At 39.0% G+C, this 25,082-nt stretch overlaps 1 protein-coding gene across 1 annotated transcript in view; it reads left to right on the plus strand.

Annotated features, from left to right (window-relative positions):
- The window catches only part of CSNK1G1 (casein kinase 1 gamma 1), a gene marked incomplete in the record, with an annotated part of 566,217 nt that overhangs the window by 112,747 nt on the left and 428,388 nt on the right, over positions 1-25,082 (plus strand). Inside the window, 1 exon segment of the mRNA XM_053717378.1 lies at positions 6,566-6,966. Within this exon segment, the coding sequence (XP_053573353.1) occupies positions 6,786-6,966 (181 nt within the window).

Below are 25,082 nucleotides of genomic sequence, written 5' to 3' on the forward strand. Positions count from 1 at the left end.
GTAGCCGTATCCGATATACCCTCACAATGTTCTGAAGTAGGGGTAAGGGATTTGTTATCTGAGGGAGAAATTTCTGATTCAGGAAAGACGCTCCCTCAGACAGATTCTGATATGACGGCCTTTAAATTTAAGCTTGAACACCTCCGCTTATTGCTCAGGGAGGTATTAGCGACTCTAGATGATTGTGACCCTATAGTGGTCCCAGAGAAATTGTGTAAAATGGACAAATACTTAGAGGTTCCTGTTTACACTGATGTTTTTCCAGTCCCTAAGAGGATTGTGAATATTGTTACTAAGGAGTGGGATAGACCAGGTATTCCGTTCGCTCCCCCTCCTGTTTTTAAGAAAATGTTTCCCATATCTGACACCATGCGGGACTCGTGGTAGACAATTCCTAAGGTGGAGGGAGCTATTTCTACTCTGGCTAAGCGTACAACTATACCTATCAAAGACAGTTGTGCTTTCAAAGATCCTATGGATAAAAAATTAGAGGGTCTCATGAAGAAAAATTTTGTTCATCAAGGTTTTCTTCTCAAACCTATTGCGTGCATTGTTCCTGTAACTACTGCAGCTGCTTTCTGGTTCGAGGCTCTAGAAGAGGCTCTTCAGATGGAGACTCCATTAGAGGATATTATGGACAGAATTAAGGCCCTTAAGTTGGCTAATTGTTTCATTACAGATGCCGCTTTCCAACTGGCTAAATTAGCGGCAAAGAATTCAGGTTTTGCCATTTTAGCACGCAGGGTGTTATGGCTTAAGTCCTGGTCTGCTGATGTGTCATCAAAATCTAAACTTTTGAACATCCCTTTCAAAGGAAACACCCTACTCCGGGCCTGAACTGAAAGAGATTATTTCAGACATCACTGGAGGGAAAGGCCATGCCCTTCCTCAGGATAGAACAAATAAAATGAGGACCAAACAAAATAATTTTCGTTCCTTTCGGAACTTCAAGGGTGGTCCCGCTTCAGCTTCCCCTGCTGCAAAGCAAGAGGGGAATTTTGCCCAATCCAAGTCAGTCTGGAGACCTAACCAGGCTTGGAACAAGGGTAAACAGGCCAAGAAGCCTGCAGCTGCCTCTAAGACAGCATGAAGGGGTAGCCCCCGATCTGGGACTGAATCTAGTAGGGGGCAGACTCTCTTCGCTCAGGCTTGGGCAAGAGATGTTCACGATTCCTGGGCCTTAGAAATTGTGTCCCAGGGATATCTTCTGGACTTCAGACTCTCTTCCAAGAGGGAGATTTCACATTTCTCAATTGTCTGCAAACCAGACAAAGAGAGAGGCATTCTTACGCTGTGTAGAAGACCTACATATCGTGGGAGTAATCCACCCAGTTCCAAAAGCGGAACAAGGGCTAGGGTTTTACTCAAACCTGTTTGTGGTTCCCAAAAAGAGGGAACTTTCAGGCCAATCTTGGATCTCAAAATTCTAAACAAATTCCTCAGTACCATCATTCAAGATGGAGACTATTCGGACTATTCTACCGTTGATCCAGGAGGGTCAATATATGACAACCGTGGACTTAAAGGATGCGTATCTACACATCCCTATTCACAGAGATCATCATCAATTCCTCAGATTCGCCTTTCTGGACAGGCATTACCAGTTCGTGGCCCTTCCCTTCGGGTTGGCCACGGCTCCCAGAATTTTCACAAAGCTGCTTTTGGCGGTTCTAAGACCGCGGGGCATAGCAGTGGCCCCTTATCTAGACGGCATCTTGATTCAGTCGTCTGCTTTCCAGCTAGCCAAGTCTCACACAGACATCGTGTTGGCTTTTCTGAGATCTCATGGGTGGAAGGTCAACATAAAAAAAGAGTTCTCTCTTCCCTCTCACAAGAGTTTCCTTCCTCGGGACTCTGATAGACTCGGTAGAAATGAAAATATTTCTGACGGAGGTCATAAAATCAACTCTTAACCACTTGCCGAGCTCTTCATTCCATTCCTCAGCCATCAGTGGCTCAGTGCATGGAGGTAATCGGACTCATGGTAGCGGCATTGGACATAGTTCCTTTTGCCCGCCTACACCTCAGACCACTGCAACTATGAATGCTCAAACAGTGGAATGGGGATTATGCAGATTTATCTCCTCAACTGCATCTGGACCAGGAGACCAGAGATTCTCTTCTCTGGTGGTTGTCTCAGGACCACCTGTCTCAGGGAATGTGTTTCCGCAGGCCAGAGTGGCTCATAGTAACGACAGATGCCAGCCTGCTAGGTTGGGGTGCCGTCTGGAACTCCCTGAAAGCACAGGGTTTATGGTCTCGGGAGGAAACTCTACTCCCGATAAACATTCTAGAACTGAGAGCGATATTCAATGCACTTCAGGCGTGGCCTCAGCTAGCTGCGGCCAAATTCATCAGATTTCAGGCGGACAACATCACGACTAGCTTATATCAATCATCAAGGAGGAACACGGAGCTCTCTAGCGATGATGGAGGTAACCAAAATAATCCGATGGGCGGAGGATCACTCTTGCCATCTCTCAGCAATCCATATCCCAGGGGTAGAGAACTGGGAGGCGGATTTCCTAAGTCGTCAGACTTTTCATCCGGGGGAGTGGGAGCTCCATCCGGAGGTATTTGCCCAGCTGACTCAGCTATGGGGCAGACCAGAGTTGGATGTGATGGTGTCCCGTCAGAATGCCAAACTTCCTCGTTACGGGTCCAGGTCCCGGGATCCCCAGGCGGTACTGATAGATGCTCTAGCAGTGCCCTGGTCCTTCAATCTGGCCTATGTATTTCCACCGTTTCCTCTCCTCCCACGTTTGGTTGCCAGAATCAAGCAGGAGAGCGCTTTGGTGATTCTGATAGCACCTGCATGGCCACGCAGGACTTGGTATGCAGACCTAGTGGACATGTCATGGGTTCCACCGTGTACTCTGCCAATGAGGCAGGACCTTCTAATCCAAGGTCCATTCACGCATCCAAATCTAATTTCTCTGCGTCTGACTGCTTGGAGATTGAACGTCTGATTCTATCAAAGCGTGGTTTCTCTGAGTCGGTCATTGATACGCTGATTCAGACTAGAAAGCCAGTCACCAGGAAGATCTATCATAAGATTTGGCGCAAATATTTTTATTGGTGTGAATCCAAGGGTTACTCATGGAGTAAGATTAGGATTCCTAGAATATTGTCCTTTCTCCAAGAAGGTTTGGAGAAGGGATTATCAGCTAGTTTCTTAAAAGGACAAATATCTGCTTTGTCTATTCTTTTACACAAATGTCTGGCAGATGTCCCAGACGTTCAAGCGTTTAGTCAGGCCTTGGTTAGGATCAAGCCTGTATTTAAACCTGTTGCTCCGCCATGGAGCCTAAACTTAGTTCTTAAAGTTCTTCAAGGGGTTCCGTTTGAACCTATGCATTCCATAGATATTAAGCTTCTATCTTGGAAAGTTCTGTTTTTAGCCTCTTAAGGACATATGTCGGAATTTTTCAGTCAAACAATTGAGCAAACTGAAAGCTGTGTCCTTAAAGGGTTAATAGCTATCTCTTCGGCTCGAAGAGTTTCTGAGTTATCTGCTTTACAGTGTGATTCACCTTACCTTGTTTTCCATTCAGATAAGGTGGTTTTGCGTACCAAACCTGGGTTTCTTCCTAAGATTGTTTCTAATAGGAATATCAATCAGGAGATTGTTGTTCCTTTACTGTGTCCTAATCCTTCATCAAAGAAGGAACGTCTGTTGCACAATCCTGATGTGGTTTGTGCTTTAAAGTTCTACTTACAAGCAACTAAAGAATTCCGTCAAACATCTTCATTGTTTGTTGTTTATTCTGGTAAACGGAGAGGTCAAAAGGCTACGGCTACCTCTCTTTCCTTTTGGCTGAAAAGCATCATCCGTTTGGCTTATGAGACTGCTGGCCAGCAGCCTCCTGAAAGAATTACTGCTCATTCTACTAGAGCAGTGGCTTCCACATGGGCTTTTAAAAATGAGGCTTCTGTTGAACAGATTTGTAAGGCGGCGACTTGGTCTTCGCTTCATACTTTTTCCAAATTTTACAAATTCGATACTTTTGCTTCTTTGGAGGCTATTTTTGGGAGAAAGGTTCTACAAGCAGTGGTGCCCTCCGTTTAAGGTACCTGTCTTGTCCCTCCCTTCATCTGTGTCCTAAAGCTTTGGTATTGGTATCCCACAAGTATGGATGAATCCGTGGACTCGATACATCTTACAAGAGAAAACATAATTTATGCTTACCTGATAAATTTATTTCTCTTGTGATGTATCGAGTCCACGGCCCGCCCTGTTTTTTTAAGACAGGCAGTATATTTTTAATTAAAAAACTTCAGTCACCACTGCACCCTATAGTTTCTCCTTTTTCTTCCTAGCCTTCAGTTGAATGACTGGGTGGTGGAGCTAAGGGAGGAGCTATATAGACAGCTCTGCTGTGGGTGCTCTCTTTGCCACTTCCTGTAGGGAAGGAGAATATCCCACAAGTATGGATGAATCCGTGGACTCAATACATCACAAGAGAAATACATTTATCAGGTAAGCATAAATTATGTTTTTCGGCCCTGTCTGTCACTGCACAACAGGTTTGCAGAGCTTCCAGATGTGCAGCCATTTGTTAAGGCTCTGCTGGGATCAGACCTGTGTTTAGATCTAATGCTCCTCTGAGTTTAAATCTTGTCCTTAAGGTTTTGCAAAGGGCTCCGTGGAGCCTATACATGAAGTCGACATTAATTTGTTGTCTTGGAAGGTTCCTTTTCCACGGGCTATTGCTTCTGCGCGCAGAGTATCTGTGATTGCTGCCTTGCAATGCGTCCCTCCTTATCTGGCTTTTTATGCCGATAAGACTGTTCTACGAACCAAGTTAGGTTTTCTTCTTAAGGTTGTGTCAATTCTCAACATCAATCAAGAGATTGTGGTTCCTAATCCTTGTTCGTCGAAGGAACATTTACAACGTATTTCTGGATGTGGTTTGTGCCTTGAAGTTCTATCTTCGGGCCACGAAGAATTTAGACAAACCTCTTTCTCTGTTTGTTCTCTTTTCTGAGAAGCATAGGGTTCAGAGGGCCTCTTTGACTTCCTTATATTTTTGTCTGAGGAGTGTCACCAGTTTAGCATAGAAACGGCGGGACATAAGCCTCCTCTGAGCATTACGGCTTATTCTACAAGAGCAGTGGTTTCCTCTTAGGCCTTCAAAAATGAGGCCACTATGGATCAGATTTGTAAGGTGGCTGCCTGGTTCTCCTTACATACTTTTTCCAAAGTTTTACAAGTTTTTTATGTTTTTGCTTCTGCTGAAGCAACCTTCGGGGGAGAGGTTTTGCAGGCTGTGGTGCTTTCAGATTAGGGTCCGCCTCTCCCCCCCCCCCTCCTGTTAGCATTCTGTGTACTCTAGAGCTTGGGTATATGTTTCCCACAAGTAAGGAATGCAGCTGTGGACTCTTCCCATATTAAGATGTAAAAAATAAATTATGCTTACCTGATGATTTAATTTCCATCTGTATGGGAAGAGTCCACAGTTCCGCCCGTGTTCTCCGATGGGTGGCCCTAAATTTGAATTTGAAATGTTTAAGCCTTTGGTTGGGGTGTCTTTGCCTCCTCCTGGTGGCCAGGTTCAGTATTTCCGACATGTTTAGAATGCAGCTGTGGACTCTTGCCATACAGATGGAAATGAAATTATCGGGTAAGCATAATTTGTTTTCCAACTTTTTGACAGGCATCTGCTGCAGTCAATAGGCAATGCACCATACATCCTATGCATTTTATCAATAGCATTTTCCTGCACAGATGGCTTGAGAATTGCACCAACTGCGCAAGTGACTGGTATAGGGAATATCCGACTGCAGCTTCAAGTAAACATTGCATAGCAATTTACGGTTTACTGCTTTACTGTCTTAACAAGTTAAAAAAAAAAAAAATACATTCTGCTTCTACCATCCTATCCTTACTACAGGTTTTAAGGCTTTAAAGTCAAAATTAAACTTTAATGATAGAGCATAACATTTTTAACACATTTCCAATTTACTTCTATTATCTAATTTGCTTTGTTGTATGTAGGCTCAGGAGCAGCATGTATACACACACACCTGGCAAGTAGATTTAGAAGAACTGTATCAGGTAGAGAGCAGTGATTGAATAAAGTATTCCTTAGGCTTCAAACCTTTTTTAATGCCAATAAATTGTTTGTATTAAGACAGGTATGTTAGTATTTCTTAAAGAAATGGAACTAAATAAATATCGTTGACTGTTGTGGTTTTTTTGTTTTTGTTTTAATCTAGCACTTCACTCTATCAATACATCGACTATCCTTATTATTTTGTATTAAAATTTAGTGTTTAATTTATGAGTAATAGTTAAACTTTTATTGGTTCTGTTGTATGTTAATATCTTTGTATGAACTAGTTTGCTTCTAAAAAGTTATGTAATAGTTACAATAGTATTTTACAGTTATAGTATTATAAAATGAATTTTAGTGATGGGAATGCTTGCAACGTTGCCATACACTTTGATAAAAGAGTATTTGGCAAAGCTGTTATAACTATGCTTGGACCAAATCACTTTTTTGTTTGTCCCATTATATATAAATACAGCATATTCATTAACTTGTTCTCTTTTATTGCTCAGGACCCAAGACGGATCTTACCAGATGAAATGGGAAATCTTTGGCGTGGAGAGGCTGTGAGTTGATCCCTTGGTCCTCTGCAGTGATGTGATCTGGTTGTCTGGCCCCTGAGGATTCTCAGCTGGATATTTTGTGACACCAATAATTTTATTGCCTGAAATTGTTGGGAGCCCCTAGTGTCTGTGGGCATCCCTTTTCATCTGGCTCATATGGTATAGGAATATGGACCATAACAACAGGGAGAAGGATGACAGGCCACGGCCAGCTAAGGCTTTACCAGTACGAACTGGTCACAGCTCAAGGCCTTCCAGCTCTACCACTTCCTCAGGGGTCCTTATGGTGGGACCCAATTTTAGGGTGGGAAAGAAGATTGGCTGTGGGAACTTTGGTGAGCTAAGGCTAGGTAAGTTACTTATGCTTAGGTTTGGGCCTTCTGTTAAATGCTTAATGCAGCATTTCTTTAAGGGCACATGAAACCCAAAAATGTTCTTTTGTGATTTAGAGCATGCAATTAAAAAAAAAATCCCATTTGCTTTGTTCCCATGGTGTTCTTAGTTGAAAAGATACCTAGATAGATGGCAGGCAATAGTGCTCTTACAGATAGATAACATTCTTGTAAAATTGGTACCATATAGTGCCAGGCACACGTACGGGTTCCTGAGCTTACGTCCCTGCTTTTCAACAAAAAAAATAAAAAAAATAATTGATATTGAAGTAAATTAGAAAGTTGTTTATAATTTCATACTCTATCTGAACTATGGAAGAAAGTTTGAGATTCAAATCCATTTATCCTGGTAAGCCTCTCAATTAAATCAATATTAGCCTTTAGTAAAATAAGGGCTTATAAAACATTGACTCTTTAAGTTCATACAAAAAAAAAAGTTATTTCCTTTTATTGAAACCTTTGGCTCATTATCAATACATGTTGAGGCACAACAGAGGCAAATGGGCTTACATTGACAGCTTTAATATATTTTATTGTGGTTATTGGCAGATAATGTGACCATATGTTGCTCTTTATTTGCATTCTGTTATAGTAAAATAACAGTTTGTAAGAGACGTGTTTTCAAATAACAATTCACAATGTTATAATAAAACGTACATTATTTTATTTGTTTTAAACATCTTTAAAGCGCCATTGAGACTTTAGTAGTTGGAAAACTGAATTATAAAACTGATACCTACTTGTATATCATAAAGAACTTATGTTGTGTCATTTTAAAACATGGAAACACTTTGTACACTAACTATTGATTTATTATTCTTCAAATGTTTGTAAATGAGCGTTTATATAAACAATATACTGATAATATAACTATTTTATTTCTAATGGTAGGGAGAGGCCACAAAATCCTTATTCTTACATATGGGAATACATCACCTGGCCACCAGGAGGAGGCGCAAAGACACCTGAATCAGAGCATTTAACTATACCTCCCACTTCCTCTACACTCCTAGTAGCTCTTTGCCTTGTCAAGGAGACAGGCAGAGGTTAGAGGTTCTCTGCAGAAATTGTTTCTACAGTACACTCAATGGATTGTTCCTTTCTAGAGAGGGTCAGAGGTGTACTAATCTTGTCCATGTAAAGCTCTTAGAAGAGTTTTGGTTTACTCTGGTCAGGGGTGTTGCAGAGAAGTTCCTGTGCATCACACTGTATCTTAAGGCTCTACCCCCATGTCGTCCTGTAATGTTAGTTACACTGTTTTTATCATGTCTTCCAGGACTTCAGCGATCACTGATCATGCAAGGATGGGTAAGTCCCTATTTATCTTTCTCCCTTCTCATGCAGGCTAGTTGCTCTTACTGGGGGATGGATGTTAGTCACGGTCTTGTGCAGACTAGTTTACTCATACTAGTCTGGCCAGTGCCTTTATCTAGGAGAGGGAGTTTATGCTACAGGGGCCTATGTGGAGATTCTTATGGATTCGTAGGGGCCAGATGACATGTGAACGTTTTTCTTTAGTTTTTTTTACTCTCACTGCATTATTTTCCTCAGAGTGTATAAGGACATTTATAGTGCTGTCCTGCGGTGGCTTTAGGGTTAAAGATGTTCCCAATGGAAGAGAGAGGTTAAACTTTGTTCTTCTGAGTCTAGAACGAACAACTTAGTTGAAGTCTCTGCAAATAGAAATTTACAGGTTTCTGACAAAGCTGAATACTTGTCTAGCACAGAAGGTAAACTTTCATTTTCTGACTCCTCCAGGGAATCTGAGAAGGATACAGAAGATATTTCCTTTAGCCTCAAAATAGAATATCTAAGGTATTTACTGAAGGAGGTTTTGAGAACCCTAGGTGTGACTGAATCTAAAACGGCTGAGGAAACACCAGTGCAGAAATTGGACATTATTTTCAAGCCCAAGTTAAAAACCCCTGAGGTTTTTCCTGTCTCTCTTCTTTTGGTTGCTAATATCATATCCAAGGAATGGGAGAAAGCTGCGGTTCCTTTTCCTCTTCCCCTAACTTTAAAAGATTTTCCTGTACCTGACCATCACTTGGAATTATGAACCACTGTTCCTAAGGTGGATGGAGCTACTTCTACCTTAGCTAAATATACGTTCATTCCTCTGGAGGACAGTACACACTTTAAGGATCTTATGGACAGGAAGCTGGAAGGTTTATCTTAGAAAAAATTTTCTACAGGGAGGTCTCCTATTCCAACCTACAGTAAGTATTGAAGCAGTGGCTTGCGCTGTAGAATTTTGGTGTGACTCTTTATGAGTTAATAATGGTTGAATCTTCTCTAGAGGAGATACATGACTGTATCCAGGTGCCTAAGAAAGACAATTCTTTTATTTACTATTCAATTATACAAATTGTTTGCATCAATGCAATAAATACCAGTTTATCACATACTGTACTCTTTACTTTTCCTCCGCTGGTGGTGGTTGAAGAAGGATGTGCATGTTTTCTTCAGATGAGAGGGGTTTTAGTCTATGTTGAGGCCCCTCAGAGTACATTGATTGTCAGAGGGATGTATTTGGGGTACGGTTTATGATCCGATAGTTTCACCTCATGGAAACTCCTTCAACACACTATTATTGGTCGCAGGGACATGTCTTCTGCCTCCCTTTATAGATCTACATTATACGCCTATTCTGACAACATTAATCATTATTTAGTTTAAATAATTGGGTTGAATCATCTGTCATATGCCTAGATATTTCAAGGCGTGTGTGGTTATAATGATGGCAGTGGTCTGCGATAGAATTGACTGATCTTGTACAGACATTTTGTAAACGGGGGATCTCAGATTTACTTAGGATCTCAGATTTACTTAGGTTAATTGAATAATTGTAAAGTGTGCCATAGACTTCCAAGGTCGCTATGGTTGGGGGAAGAGATTTTAGAGGAGTTGTCAAGAAAAGCAATAAATAATCTACAAAAAGTGCTAATTTCTGGGAACCTGGGTTTAGGGGGGATGCCTTTTATTTGGGGATGCTGTCGAAGTTGTATTGATAGAATCTCTACATAACAACAATAATGGTGAGAGAGGCAGCACTGTCTGGTTCCATTCATGATGGGAAAGGGGTCAGTGAGAATCTTAACCTAGTGTTAAGGATTTTGCAGGTTCCTTCTTTTGAACCTATATACAAGTTGGACATTTAACTTCTTTCTTGGAAAGTATTATTTCTTCTGGCTAAATCTTCTGCTTGAAGAGTTTCTAAATTATCTGCTCTTTCTTGGGAGTCTGCTTATCTGATTTTTTTGCCTAAGGTTGTTTCTCCAGATAACATTGGTAGAGAGATTGTTGTTCTTCCTTTGTCCTAGTTCTAAGAATGCTTCTGAAGATCTTTACTTTCTCTGGATGTTGTTATGGCATTATATGTTGATGCTACTAAAGATTTCAGACAAACTTAGTTTTATTTCGTTTTTTTGTTTTTCTTTGCTGGAGATAGGAAAGGTCAGAAAGCTTCTGATATTTCTTTAGCCTTTTGGTTTAAAACTTTTTATTCACAGAGCTTATTTTGGAGGCAGGTCAGTCTCCACCGTAGCAGATTACTGATCATTCTACTAGACCACTTATCACTTATTGGACTTTTAAGAATGAGAATTCAGTTGATCAAATCTGCAAGGCAGCTACTTGGTCTTCTTGCATACTTGTTCACTAAATTCTAACATTTTTATATTTTTGCTTCCTCTAAAACATCCTTGGTAGAATGGTTCTTCAGGCAGTTGTCTCAGTTTAAGGGTGAACAGACATGTATACCACAATGTGTGGAAGGTGTGCTTATCCTTGTGTGCAGAATGTGGTTTCTCCTGGCACCGAGTGAGAATCCCATGTCTTCAGTTTTTACGAGAGGGGCTTGAAAATGGGCTTTCGGCTAGTTCTCTTAATGGTCAGATATTGTCTCTGTCTCTGTTTTGTTACATAGGAAGTTGGCACGTTGACCTGATGTTCAGTCTCTTGTTCAAGCCATGGTTAGAATCAGACATGTTTTCAAACCTATTGCTCCTCCTTGGAGCTTTAATCTTGTTCTTAAAGTTTTACAACACACTCCATTTGAGTCTATGCATTCTCTTGATATCAGGCTACTATCTTGGAAAGTTTTATTTTTGTTAATTTCTTCTGCCCACAGTGTCTGAATTGACTGCTCTTCAGTGTGATCCCCCTTTTCTGGTTTTTCATAAAGACGAGGCTCTAGAAGGATTAAACCCTTAGTGTTCTATTGTCTTACATTCAAGGCTATTCTCCAGATGAAATTGGGTTTCCTACTCCAGGTGGTTTCTACTGCTAACATAAATCAGAAAATTGTGCTTCTGTCTTTGTCCTAATCCGGTTTCTTCTAAGAAGAGGTTGTTGCACAACCTGGATGTGGTATGAGCATTAAAGTTCTATCTTCATGCTACTAAGGACTTTCATCTCTCGTTATACTTGTTAATTCTTTTTCCTTTGGCAATTGCAAGAGCCAAAAGGCCACTGCTGTTTCCCTATCCTTTCGGTTGAGAAGTCTTATTAGGATGGCTTACTCAGAGGCGGGTCAGCAGCCTCCTGCTCGTATTAACACTCATTCCACCTGTTCGGTGTCAATGTCTTGGGCTTTCAAAAATGAGGCTTTGGTGGACAGATCTGCAAGACTGTAACCTGATCTTCTCTACATACTGCCACAAAATGTTACCAGTTTGATGTTTTTGTCTTGGCTGAGGCATCATTCAGGAGAAAGGGTTCCTCAGGTGGTGCTGCCTGGTAACTAGGTAACTGCCTTTTTTCTCTTATCAGCCCACCCTAAATTCTTGTGGACTCCACATCTTTGGTATGGATTCCCATATGTAAAAATAAGTATTTCACTACCATTGGAAAGAAAATGAAAATGTATTACCTAATACATTTATTTTCCTTCTTGGTAATGAGCTTCTATGGACATGACCTGATTTTTTTTTTTTTTTTTTTTTGTAATGGCGGCAGTCTAGTCAGCACCTCTTTACCCCTTTTATCTTTTTTTCCCCCCCTTTTTCTATCCTCTGTCTTGAACCACTGGGAGAGTAGCGTAAGTGGGAGGGTTAGTCGAATGCTCTGTTTGGGGTGTGTCTGCCACCCCCTGGTGATATATTCCCGTATGTAAGAAAAATAATTTTGTGGACTCTCACTACAAAGAAAGAGAAAATAAAGTATCGAATACAATAAGAATACATCTTATTTTTGGGTCACATCTGGGTAAAATACATGTAATCTTAACAAGACAACTACATGTTCTTAGGTTTTCTTGTTGAATGATCAATAATTTCAAGAACTAGTTTATGCCAGGTTATTTAAATGCTAATAACTTTGCATAGGATTAATGAGGTTTGGTATGTGCATCCAAATTGGTAATTGCTAAAAACGGATTTAGTTGCATCTGTAATAAAGTTGTTATTCCAATCCAACGCCACATGCTAAGTCTTCTAATGTTCACTGTACTTTCCAGTTTCTTATGAGTGGATGTTTGAAAATGTAATAGATGAGCATCTCCTACATTTTCACACATGCACTCACACTATCCACTTTCCAGATCTCACCTCTTTCAGATGTGCCTCGGCACAGCAATAGGTAGCTATTAGCCAAAAGGGAATGCACACTCTTGCAGAGCAAGGCTTGCAGATTCTGCTCACGTGGCCCGGAAAGGACCCAGCTGCAGTGGGCTAAATTTTATGTGCAGTGGATAACCGCACACTGTGGCAACTGGGGGCACTTGGGCAATACAAAACAGGGCGCCAGGGGATAGTTTTAAAGGTGCCAGTTGCGCCCAGGTGCCCATATTTGTTGAGCTCTGGTTTAGCTTATTTAAATCTATGTCCCTTTATTGACTGTTTAATAGTCAAAATCTTTTTTAGTGTAATATAAATCTGCCATAATTGCAACACAACCATTATTTTTAGCCTTACCTATTTGCAAAAGCAGTTGGGTTTCCTCGTCAGTGTTTCTCAACTCCATTCCCCAAACACCCCTATCATGCCAGATTTTCATAATATCTTAACTAGAGCACAGGTGAAATAGTCTGATGGGTGAGTTCAGGTTAGTAACCATGTTTACTGATCAGCTGATTATTTCACTTGTACTCTAGATAAGATATGAAAATCGGGCCTGTTAGGGGTACTTAAAGTGATGGTAAGGTTACTGTATCTGAAATGCATATTCTAATATAGGATATGAGGAGTCAAACCGCTAACTTTTTAAATAACATTGAGCCTTACTCAGAACTAGCACCCATGAAAAGAGATATCAGAAATTGGCAATAGAGTATTGGAGGTAGAAGAAATGCAAGAAACCGCTAACAAAATTATATACAATCTCTAACACTACATCAACTCACGATATCCAAATCGAAGAACTTCAAATGAAGGTAGAAGACTTGTAGAACAGAGGGAGGAGAAATAACTTGTGTATTAGAGGGATACCGGAATCAATACAATTGAAAGAACTAGAAACTTATACACAAGAACTCTTCAGCCATATTCTAAAAAATGAACCAAATGATACTCCCATAATCGTTAAAAGGATACGCAGAGCCTTACGACCATTGCCAGAAACTAATGCACCACCTAGAGATGCCAGCTCTTTATCTCTGTAGTTGAGGAAGCAAAGGATAATATGGCAACAAGCCAGACAGACGCAATTCATTTACTACTTGGATCACAAGCTCCAGATATACTTAGATCTAAGCCCTGCTACCATCCAAAGAAGAAAGGAGGTCAGATTTCTCACGACACGGCTACAAGAAAAAAATCTGAAGTATAGATGGGGTCACCCATTTAGTCTAAATGTCACCAAAGATGACACAACATATGTATGCAGAGGCCCTCCGGATCTAGAAACAGCAAGAAAATGGGACTGACATCAAAGTTAAGGACTCATTCAGACCCCTCTTCGGCTACATGACTATATATGTCATTGTATTGTGAAATTTGCTCAATATATAAAGTATATAACATAGATTGAAATGTACTTGGAAAGGATACAGATTGTTAGTTAAACCTAATCCCGATTAATCTGGAATGTAAAATCTTCATAAATTTGTTTAAATTATGATAGATTAAAAATATTATTAAATATACTTTAGTTTAAAACGAACTAATGGTTTTCATCTTTATGTATAGACTCAGGAAAGTGTCGCTCTGCGACCTCTATACTGTTTTGAAAATGAAAATGTGTGTTCAATGTTTTTTATGTTTATGTTCTAGTTTGTTTAGGTATCAACACAAGTTATTTGCTGCTTATCCATTACGATGTTCCCTCTCAGACTCTCCATTACAGATGCGGAAAAAGCATTTGACCGTGTATGCTGGTCCTTCTTAAAATCTTCCCTTCAGAAATTTGGTATAAGTCAATGGTTCATTGAAAAAAATGTTCACATTATACGCATCCCCCACTGCAAAAATTAGAATTAATGGTACACTATCAAATACATTCCCTATTTCAAATGGGACAAGACGGGGCTTCCCTCTCTCCCCCCCCTACCTTTTGCTTGAGTCATTGAATTTCTTGCAGCCACGATAAGATCCGATTCCTCAATACAAGGCAATCATATTGAGGACACCGAACATAAAATTCTTCTGTATGCGGATGACATACTTATGTTCATATCAAATCCAGAATTAGCCATCCATAACATAATGATTATACTCAAAGACACTGTCTTTGAGAAAGCACCATAATGGTGTGAAACGTGTCCTATGACGTAGGTCATGTTCCTACACTCCTCTAAGTCCTCTGTACTATGTAAGTTTTTTTTTTAATTATAGCTCTGGAATAAATATTGTATTTTTTTTTGTATTTTTTTTTTTGGCGGTGTGTTTTTGATTTTGTTGTCTTGTATATTTCGGACCCTGCATACAAGTTTTGTGGTTATTCCGTTTCTTCTCAAGGAATTTAAAACGGTATCACATTTCAGTATTTCACAAAATCGGAAATTTTCAAAGCGACATTACCCTCAAACATTATGCATCATATGACTACATACCCCTTTAGACTACAAAAGAAAAATCTAAAGTACCTGGGTATTTACCTAGCCAACTTGATCAAGGATATGTTCAACTTTAATTATATACCCTTATAAAATGCCATCCTATCGGCTATGTCGAGATGGCGCTCTAAACACACATTTTGGCTTGAAAAAAATCCATTGCGCTAAAATGAATCTGCTGCCAGAATATTTTATATAATGCAAACATTACCTATTCCCTTAACTCCCACATACTGTATATACCACAACGACAAATTTCTTTCATGTAATTAGCAAGAGTCCATGAGCTAGTGACGTATGGGATATACATTCCTACCAGGAGGGGCAAAGTTTCCCAAACCTCAAAATGCCTATAAATACACCCCTCACCACACCCACAATTCAGTTTTACAAACTTTGCCTCCTATGGAGGTGGTGAAGTAAGTTTGTGCTAGATTCTACGTTGATATGCGCTCCGCAGCAAGTTGGAGCCCGGTTTTCCTCTCAGCTTGCAGTGAATGTCAGAGGGATGTGAGGAGAGTATTGCCTATTTTGAATGCAGTGATCTCCTTCTACGGGGTCTATTTCATAGGTTCTCTGTTATCGGTCGTAGAGATTCATCTCTTACCTCCCTTTTCAGATCGACGATATACTCTTATTTATATACCATTACCTCTGCTGATTTTCGTTTCAGTACTGGTTTGGCTTTCTACAAACATGTAGATGAGTGTCCTGGGGTAAGTAAATCTTATTTTCTGTGACACTCTAAGCTATGGTTGGGCACTTTGTTTATAAAGTTCTAAATATATGTATTCAAACATTTATTTGCTTTGACTCAGGATGCTCAACATTCCTTATTTTCAGACAGTCAGTTTCATATTTGGGATAATGCATTTGAATCAATCATTTTTTCTTACCTTAAAAAATTTGACTCTTTTTCCCTGTGGGCTTCATTTTATTGCGTCATTCTTGGCGCAGACTTTTTTGGCGCAAAAAATCTTTTCTGTTTCCGGCGTCATACGTGTCGCCGGAAGTTGCGTCATTTTTTACGTCCTTTTGCACCAAAAATGTCGGCGTTCCGGATGTGGCGTCATTTTTGGCGCCAAAAAGCATTTAGGCGCCAAATAATGTGGGCGTCTTATTTGGCGCTAAAAAATATGGGCGTCGCTTTTGTCTCCACATTATTTCAGTCTCATTTTTTCTTTGCTTCTGGTTGCTAGAAGCTTGTTTATTGGCATTTTTTCCCATTCCTGAAACTGTCATTTAAGGAATTTGACTAATTTTGCTTTATATGTTGTTTTTTCTCTTACATATTGCAAGATGTCTCACGTTGCATCCGAGTCAGAAGATAATTCAGGAAAATCGCTGTCTAGTGCTGGAACTAACAAAGCTAAGTGTATCTGCTGTAAACTTTTGGTAGCTATTCCTCCGGCTGTTGTTTGTATTAATTGTCATGACAAACTTGTTAATGCAGATATTTCCTTTAGTAATGTACCATTGCCTGTTGCAGTTCCTTCAACATCTAAGGTGCAGAATGTTCCTGATAACATAAGAGATTTTGTTTCTGAATCCATCAAGAAGGCTATGTCTGTTATTTCTCCTTCTAGTAAACATAAAAAATCTTTTAAAACTTCTCTTTCTACAGATGAATTTTTAAATGAACATCATCATTCTGATTCTGATGACTCTTCTGGTTCAGAGGATTCTGTCTCAGAGATTTATGCTGATAAATCTTCATATTTATTTAAAATGGAATTTATTCGTTCTTTACTTAAAGAAGTACTAATTGCTTTAGAAATTGAGGATTCTGGTCCTCTTGATATTAATTCTAAACGTTTAGATAAGGTCTTTAAATCTCCTGTGGTTATTCCAGAAGTTTTTCCTGTTCCTAGTGCTATTTCTGAAGTAATTTCCAGAGAATGGGATAAATTGGGTAATTCATTTACTCCTTCTAAACGTTTTAAGCAATTTTATCCTGTGCCGTCTGACAGATTAGAATTTTGGGACAAAATCCCTAGAGTTGATGGGGCTATTTCTACCCTTGCTAAACGTACTACTATTCCTACGTCAGATGGTACTTCGTTTAAGGATCCTTTAGATAGGAAAATTGAATCCTTTCTAAGAAAAGCTTATCTGTGTTCAGGTAATCTTCTTAGACCTGCTATATCATTGGCTGATGTTGCTGCAGCTTCAACTTTTTGGTTGGAAACTTTAGCGCAACAAGTAACAGATCATGATTCTCATAATATTATTATTCTTCTTCAACATGCTAATAATTTTATCTGTGATGCCATTTTTTATCAGAGTTGATGTCAGGTTTATGTCTCTAGCTATTTTAGCTAGAAGAGCTTTATGGCTTAAAACTTGGAATGCTGATATGGCTTCTAAATCAACTCTACTTTCCATTTCTTTCCAGGGTAACAAATTATTTGGTTCTCAGTTGGATTCTATTATCTCAACTGTTACTGGTGGGAAAGGAACTTTTTTACCACAGGATAGAAAATGTAAGGGTAAAAACAGGGCTAATAATCGTTTTCGTTCCTTTCGTTTCAACAAAGAACAAAAGCCTGATCCTTCATCCTCAGGAGCAGTTTCAGTTTGGAAACCATCTCCAGTTTGGAATAAATCCAAGCCTTCTAGAAAGGCAAAGCCAGCTTCTAAGTCCACATGAAGGTGCGGCCCTCATTCCAGCTCAGCTGGTAGGGGGCAGGTTACGTTTTTTCAAAGAAATTTGGATCAATTCTGTTCACAATCTTTGGATTCAGAACATTGTTTCAGAAGGGTACAGAATTGGTTTCAAGATGAGACCTCCTGCAAAGAGATTTTTTCTTTCCCGTATCCCAGTAAATCCAGTGAAAGCTCAAGCATTTCTGAATTGTGTTTCAGATCTAGAGTTGGCTGGAGTAATTATGCCGGTTCCAGTTCTGGAACAGGGGATGGGGTTTTATTCAAATCTCTTCATTGTACCAAAGAAGGAGAATTCCTTCAGACCAGTTCTGGATCTAAAAATATTGGACTATCTTGCCTTTTGTTCAGCAAGGGCATTATATGTCCACAATAGATTTACAGGATGCATATCTGCATATTCCGATTCATCCAGATCATTATCAGTTTCTGAGATTCTCTTTTCTGGACAAGCATTACCAGTTTGTGGCTCTGCCGTTTGGCCTAGCTACAGCTCCAAGAATTTTTACAAAGGTTCTCGGTGCCCTTCTGTCTGTAATCGGAGAACAGGGTATTGTGGTATTTCCTTATTTGGACTATATCTTGGTACTTGCTCAGTCTTTACATTTAGCAGAATCTCATACGAATCGACTTGTGTTGTTTCTTCAAGATCATGGTTGGAGGATCAATTCACCAAAAAGTTCATTGATTCCTCAGACAAGGGTAACCTTTCTGGGTTTCCAGATAGATTCAGTGTCCATGACTCTGTCTTTAACAGACAAGAGACGTCTAAAATTGATTTCAGCTTGTCAAAACCTTCAGTCACAATCATTCCCTTCGGTAGCCTTATGCATGGAAATTCTAGGTCTTATGACTGCTGCATCGGACGCGATCCCCTTTGCTCGTTTTCACATGCGACCTCTTCAGCTCTGTATGCTGAATCAATGGTGCAAGGATTACACAAAGATATCTCAATTAATATCTTTAATACCGATTGTACGACACTCTCTAACGTGGTGGACAGATCACCATCGTTTAATTCAGGGGGCTTCTTTTGTGCTTCCGACCTGGACTGTAATTTCAACAGATGCAAGTCTCACAGGTTGGGGAGCTGTGTGGGGATCTCTGACGGCACAAGGAGTTTGGGAATCTCAGGAGGTGAGATTACCGATCAATATTTTGGAACTCCGTGCAATTTTCAGAGCTCTTCAGTCTTGGCCTCTTCTGAAGAGAGAATCGTTCATTTGTTTTTAGACAGACAATGTCACAACTGTGGCATACATCAATCATCAAGGAGGGACTCACAGTCCTCTGGCTATGAAAGAAGTATCTCGAATTTTGGTTTGGGCGGAATCCAGCTCCTGTCTAATCTCTGCGGTTCATATCCCAGGTATAGACAATTGGGAAGCGGATTATCTCAGTCGCCAAACGTTGCATCCGGGCGAATGGTCTCTTCACCCAGAGGTATTTCTTCAGATTGTTCAAATGTGGGAGCTTCCAGAAATAGATCTGATGGCGTCTCATCTAAACAAGAAACTTCCCAGGTATCTGTCCAGATCCCGGGATCCTCAGGCGGAAGCAGTGGATGCATTATCACTTCCTTGGAAGTATCATCCTGCCTATATCTTTCCGTCTCTAGTTCTTCTTCCAAGAGTAATCTCCAAGATTCTGAAGGAATGCTCGTTTGTTCTGCTGGTAGCTCCGGCATGGCCTCACAGGTTTTGGTATGCGGATCTTGTCCGGATGGCGTCTTGCCATCCGTGGACTCTTCCGCTACGACCAGACCTTCTGTTGCAAGGTCCTTTTTTCCATCAGGATCTCAAATCCTTAAATTTAAAGGTATGGAGATTGAACGCTTGATTCTTGTTCAAAGAGGTTTCTCTGACTCTGTGATTAATACTATGTTACAGGCTCGTAAATCTGTATCCAGAGAGATATATTATGGAGTCTGGAAGACTTATATTTCTTGGTGTCTTTCTCATCATTTTTCTTGGCATTCTTTTAGAATTCCGAGAATTTTAGAGTTTCTTCAGGATGGTTTAGATAAAGGTTTATCCGCAAGTTCTTTGAAAGGACAAATCTCTGCTCTTTCTGTTCTTTTTCACAGAAAGATTGCTAATCTTCCTGATATTCATTGTTTTGTACAAGCTTTGGTTCGTATAAAACCTGTCATTAAGTCAATTTCTCCTCCTTGGAGTTTGAATTTGGTTCTGGGGGCTCTTCAAGCTCCTCCGTTTGAACCTATGCATTCATTGGACATTAAATTACTTTCTTGGAAAGTTTTGTTTCTTTTGGCAATCTCTTCTGCCAGAAGAGTCTCTGAATTATCTGCTCTTTCTTGTGAGTCTCCTTTTCTGATTTTTCATCAGGATAAGGCGGTGTTGCGAACTTCTTTTGAATTTTTACCTAAAGTTGTGAATTCCAACAACATTAGTAGAGAAATTGTGGTTCCTTCATTATGTCCTAATCCTAAGAATTTTAAGGAGAAATCGTTGCATTCTTTGGATGTTGTTAGAGCTTTGAAATATTATGTTGAAGCTACTAAGTCTTTCCGACAGACTTCTAGTCTATTTGTTATCTTTCTAGTCTATTTGCTATCCGGTTCTAGAAAAGGCCAGAAAGCTTCTGCCATTTCTTTGGCATCTTGGTTGAAATCTTTAATTCATCTTGCCTATGTCGAGTCGGGTAAAACTCTGCCTCAAAGGATTACAGCTCATTCTACTAGGTCAGTTTCTACTTCCTGGGCGTTTAGGAATGAAGTTTCGATTGATCAGATTTGCAAAGCAGCAACTTGGTCCTCTTTGCATACTTTTACTAAATTCTACCATTTTGATGTATTTTCTTCTTCTGAAGCAGTTTTTGGTAGAAAAGTACTTCAGGCAGCGGTTTCAGTTTGAATCTTCTGCTTACGTTTTTCATTAAACTTTATTTTGGGTGTGGATTATTTTCAGCAGGAATTGGCTGTCTTTATTTTATCCCTCCCTCTCTAGTGACTCTTGCGTGGAAAGATCCACATCTTGGGTAATCATTATCCCATACGTCACTAGCTCATGGACTCTTGCTAATTACATGAAAGAAAACATAATTTATGTAAGAACTTACCTGATAAATTAATTTCTTTCATATTAGCAAGAGTCCATGAGGCCCGCCCTTTTTTGTGGTGGTTATGATTTTTTTGTATAAAGCACAATTATTCCAATTCCTTATTTTATATGCTTTCGCACTTTTTTCTTATCACCCCACTTCTTGGCTATTCGTTAAACTGAATTGTGGGTGTGGTGAGGGGTGTATTTATAGGCATTTTGAGGTTTGGGAAACTTTGCCCCTCCTGGTAGGAATGTATATCCCATACGTCACTAGCTCATGGACTCTTGCTAATATGAAAGAAATGAATTTATCAGGTAAGTTCTTACATAAATTATGTTATTTAATTTCATTTGGGACAAAGAACAAGCTAGAATAAATTAAAATATAATGACCCTCCCAACACAATTGGGTGGGCTGAGAGTCCCAAATATACAAAAATATAGAACAGCAATATTTCTTCAAAGGATAGTAGATTGGTTTCAGCATTGTGACTCAAAATCCTGGGTTAAAACAGAACACAATATACTTAAATCTGAGCATTTAGGAGCACATTGCTGGACATCTAAAAATAAGAATCTTTTATACTCCTCCTCTAACGACATAATAAAAAAAAACATATGATACATGGGAGAAAGCACTACATACATACCCATTCCTATCCTCACACTACTCATCACTTACCCCCATGACAGCAAACCCAGAATTCCCACCAGGTTTAGGATATATAAAAAGAGCATTACAAGATTGTTAGGTCCTTACATACTGTATTTTCAACATAGCAACGGTTACCTATACCCAATCAGAACAACAATGGTACCCATATCACCAATGCTATATAGCTATATATATATATATATATATATATATATATATATATATATATATATATATATATATATATATATATATATATATATATATATATATATATATATATATATATATATATATATATATATATATATATATACATATACACACACACTGGATATAAGGTCTGCACACCCCTGTTAAAATATCAGGTTTCTGTGATGTAAAAAAATGAGACGAAGATAAATCATTTCAGAACTTTTTCCACCTTTAATGTGACCTATAAACTGTACAACTCAATTGAAAAACAAACTGAAAATCTTTTAGGTAAAGGGAAAAAAAACCCCTAAAATAATATGTATGGGATGTAGCTGTGTTCAGAATTAAGCAAATACATTCAAAATCATGTTAAATAGGAGTCAGTACACCCCTGCCATCATTTAAAGTGCCTCTGGTTAAACCCAAATAAAGTTCAGCTGTTCTAGTAGGTCTTTCCTTACATTTTGTTAGTCGCATCCTACAGCAAAAGCCATGATCCGCAGAGAGCTTCTAAAGCATTAGAGGGATCTCATTGTTAAAAGGTATCAGTCAGGAGAAGGGTACAAAAGAATTTCCAAGGCATTAGATATACCATGGAACACAGTGAAGACAGTCATCAAGTGAAGAAAATATGGTGTGACATTACCAAGAACTGGATGTCCCTCCAAAATTGATGAAAAGACGAGAAGAAAACTGGTCTGGGAGGCTGCCAAGAGGCCTACAGCAACGTTAAAGGAGCTGCAGGAATATCTGGGAAGTATAGCCTGGCTAAATTTTGCAAAAACACATCTGAAGTTTCCCAAAAGCATGTTGCAAAAGGTGTTCTGTTCTGATGAATCCAAAGTTGAACTTTTTGACCATAATTCCAAAAGATATGTTTGGCGCAATAAACACTGCATATCACCAAAAGAACACCATGCCCACAGTGAAGCATGGTGGTGTCAGCATCATGCTTTGGGGCTTTTTTTCTTCAGCTGGAACTGGGGCCTTAGTCAAGGTAGAGGGAATAATGAACAGTTCCAAATACCAGACAATACTGGCACAAAACCTTCAGGCTTCTGCTAGAAAGCTGAACATGAAAAGGAACTTCATCTTTCAGCATGACAACGACCCAAAGCATACATCCAAATCAACAAAGGAATGGCTTCACCAGAAGAAGATTAAAGTTTTGGGATGGCCCGGCCAGAGCCCAGACCTGAAACCAATTCAAAATCTGTGGGGAGATCTGAAGAGGCTGTGCACAGGAGATGCCCTTGCATTCTGACAGATTTAGAGTGTTTTTGCAAAGAAGAGTGGGCAAATCTTGCCAAGTCAAGATGTGCCATGCTGAAAAACTCATACCCAAAAAGACTGAGTACTGTAATAAAATCAAAAGGTGCTTCGATAAAGTATTAATTTAAGGGTGTTCACACTTATGCAACCATATTATTTTATTTTTTTATTTTTATTTCCCTTTACCTAAAAGATTTCAGTTTTTTTTTCAATTGAGTTGTACAGTTTATAGGTCACATTAAAGGTGGAAAAAGTTCTGAAATGATTTCTTTGTCTCATTTTTTTACATCACAGAAACTTTTTACATCCAGTGTGTGTGTGTGTGTATGTATGTATGTGTATGTATGTATGTGTATATATATATGTATATATATGTATGTGTATATATATATGTATATATATGTGTGTGTATATATATATATATATATATATATATATATATATATATATATATATATATATATATATATATATATATATATATATATATATATATATATATATATATATATATAGTGTTAATAAAGAATCAGGGAGAGAAATATACTGTTCAGGCACCTTTATTATGACTTACAGGTAAACTGCCTGAGAATATAGTACAAACCCGGATAGCGCTAGCTAGACCAGGTCCTGGTGCAGACCCCAGAAATGTAGTAATAATTCAAATATATTTATATAAGTAAATATATGTTACACACAGCAGAGCTATACGAGATGCTATGTTGAAAGTAGGGGATTGCAGCACTCAAAAAGACTTCTCTTAATCTAATATGTAGAAGGAAAGCTGAAACATTGTTTCAAACAGAGGCTCACACACAGATGGTCCAATTAATATGTAACACATTTATTAATGCAAGTAATCCTGAACCTAAATATGCCACTGCAGTGGAAGACCTAAAAATATATCATTAAACTCATGATAAACGGGTACAAAATAATGACATTATCAATGTTGCATAAACAGGTCAAAAAATGAAAAAAACATGGGAAATCTTAGTGATATCAAATATCCCAAAGAAATAAAAGTTCCACAGATGTTATCTGTGATGGTGTAGATATCTTTTTTTCATGCAATTGCAACATGCAAGCTCATACAAAAGCTGTACCGTTATTTATGAAACAGCTGACAGGTTCGAGGTGAAAGCTTCGTCCTATGTCAGCTAACGTTAAACATGAGTGCTTGATAGTAACAACAGGCTTTATTCAAAAGACGGCAAAAAAGGTAATGGAAAACAAATACAACCTCTTTCAGGTGAGGATAGGTGTCAGGCAGCTGAGACCGGGTATCTTTAGGCACAAACTTGAAGCATAAAATTAAGTGAGCCGGGACTTTGCATCCGGCTTCTGACTCACCCAATTTTCTCCTCTGGTTCCTTAACACTGTAACTGTGCAAGTTAGACTGGGAGATTCATTCCTGGGTAGATCCACTTTCATTCGCCTCTGCCACACTTCCTTCCGGAACCTTTAGTGTTATCAATCAACACCATACCAGGTACTTCTTACTGCCGCTGAGTTTTCAAATGACTGTGTCGACGTGCGTTTCGCCCCACAATGCTTTGCGTCAGGGCCTCGTCAGGACTGTCATTCACAGGTGATACATTCTTTCCTTTAAATCTGTTGCCAATGTTGCGGGAGTGGTTAAGGCGTATACATACTATCCAATGGGAATGGCCATAGGGCGTCACTGTTACCTAGATTCCCATGCATATATTGTTTGGAAAAAAACTGTTATTATTTACTTTATTTAAACAAATTTAAAGGATTGAAATACAATAAATGTGTTAAATACTATCAAAAGGACCAAAAATGTTGAACCTACATTAGATTAATTTTAAATTTTAAAAAACCTTTGATTTAATTACTTTACATAACAAGTTACAGGTTATATACAAATATTATTTTCGGATGCACATTCTTATCTTCATGTGTATATTTTGCCTTATTAGGAATGACAAAAATGACACGAAGAGGACCATCTTAAAGAAAATACTTTTGAGATGTTATTTGTACTAATCAGGACTACCTAGGTTGATTTATCATTTATTCCTTTCTTTATCCCAGGAAAGACCATCTAGCTTCTTTATTTAGAAGACATTTATTGTTGTCTCCTCCTCTGCCACTTGTCAGACAGTGACGCCCTATGGCCATTCCCATTGGATAGTATGTATACGCCTTAACCACTCCTGCAACATTGGCAACAGATTTAAAGGAAAGAATGTATCACCTGTG

Source organism: Bombina bombina, chromosome 6 (genome assembly GCF_027579735.1).
Source record: "Bombina bombina isolate aBomBom1 chromosome 6, aBomBom1.pri, whole genome shotgun sequence".
Lineage (NCBI taxonomy): Eukaryota > Metazoa > Chordata > Amphibia > Anura > Bombinatoridae > Bombina > Bombina bombina.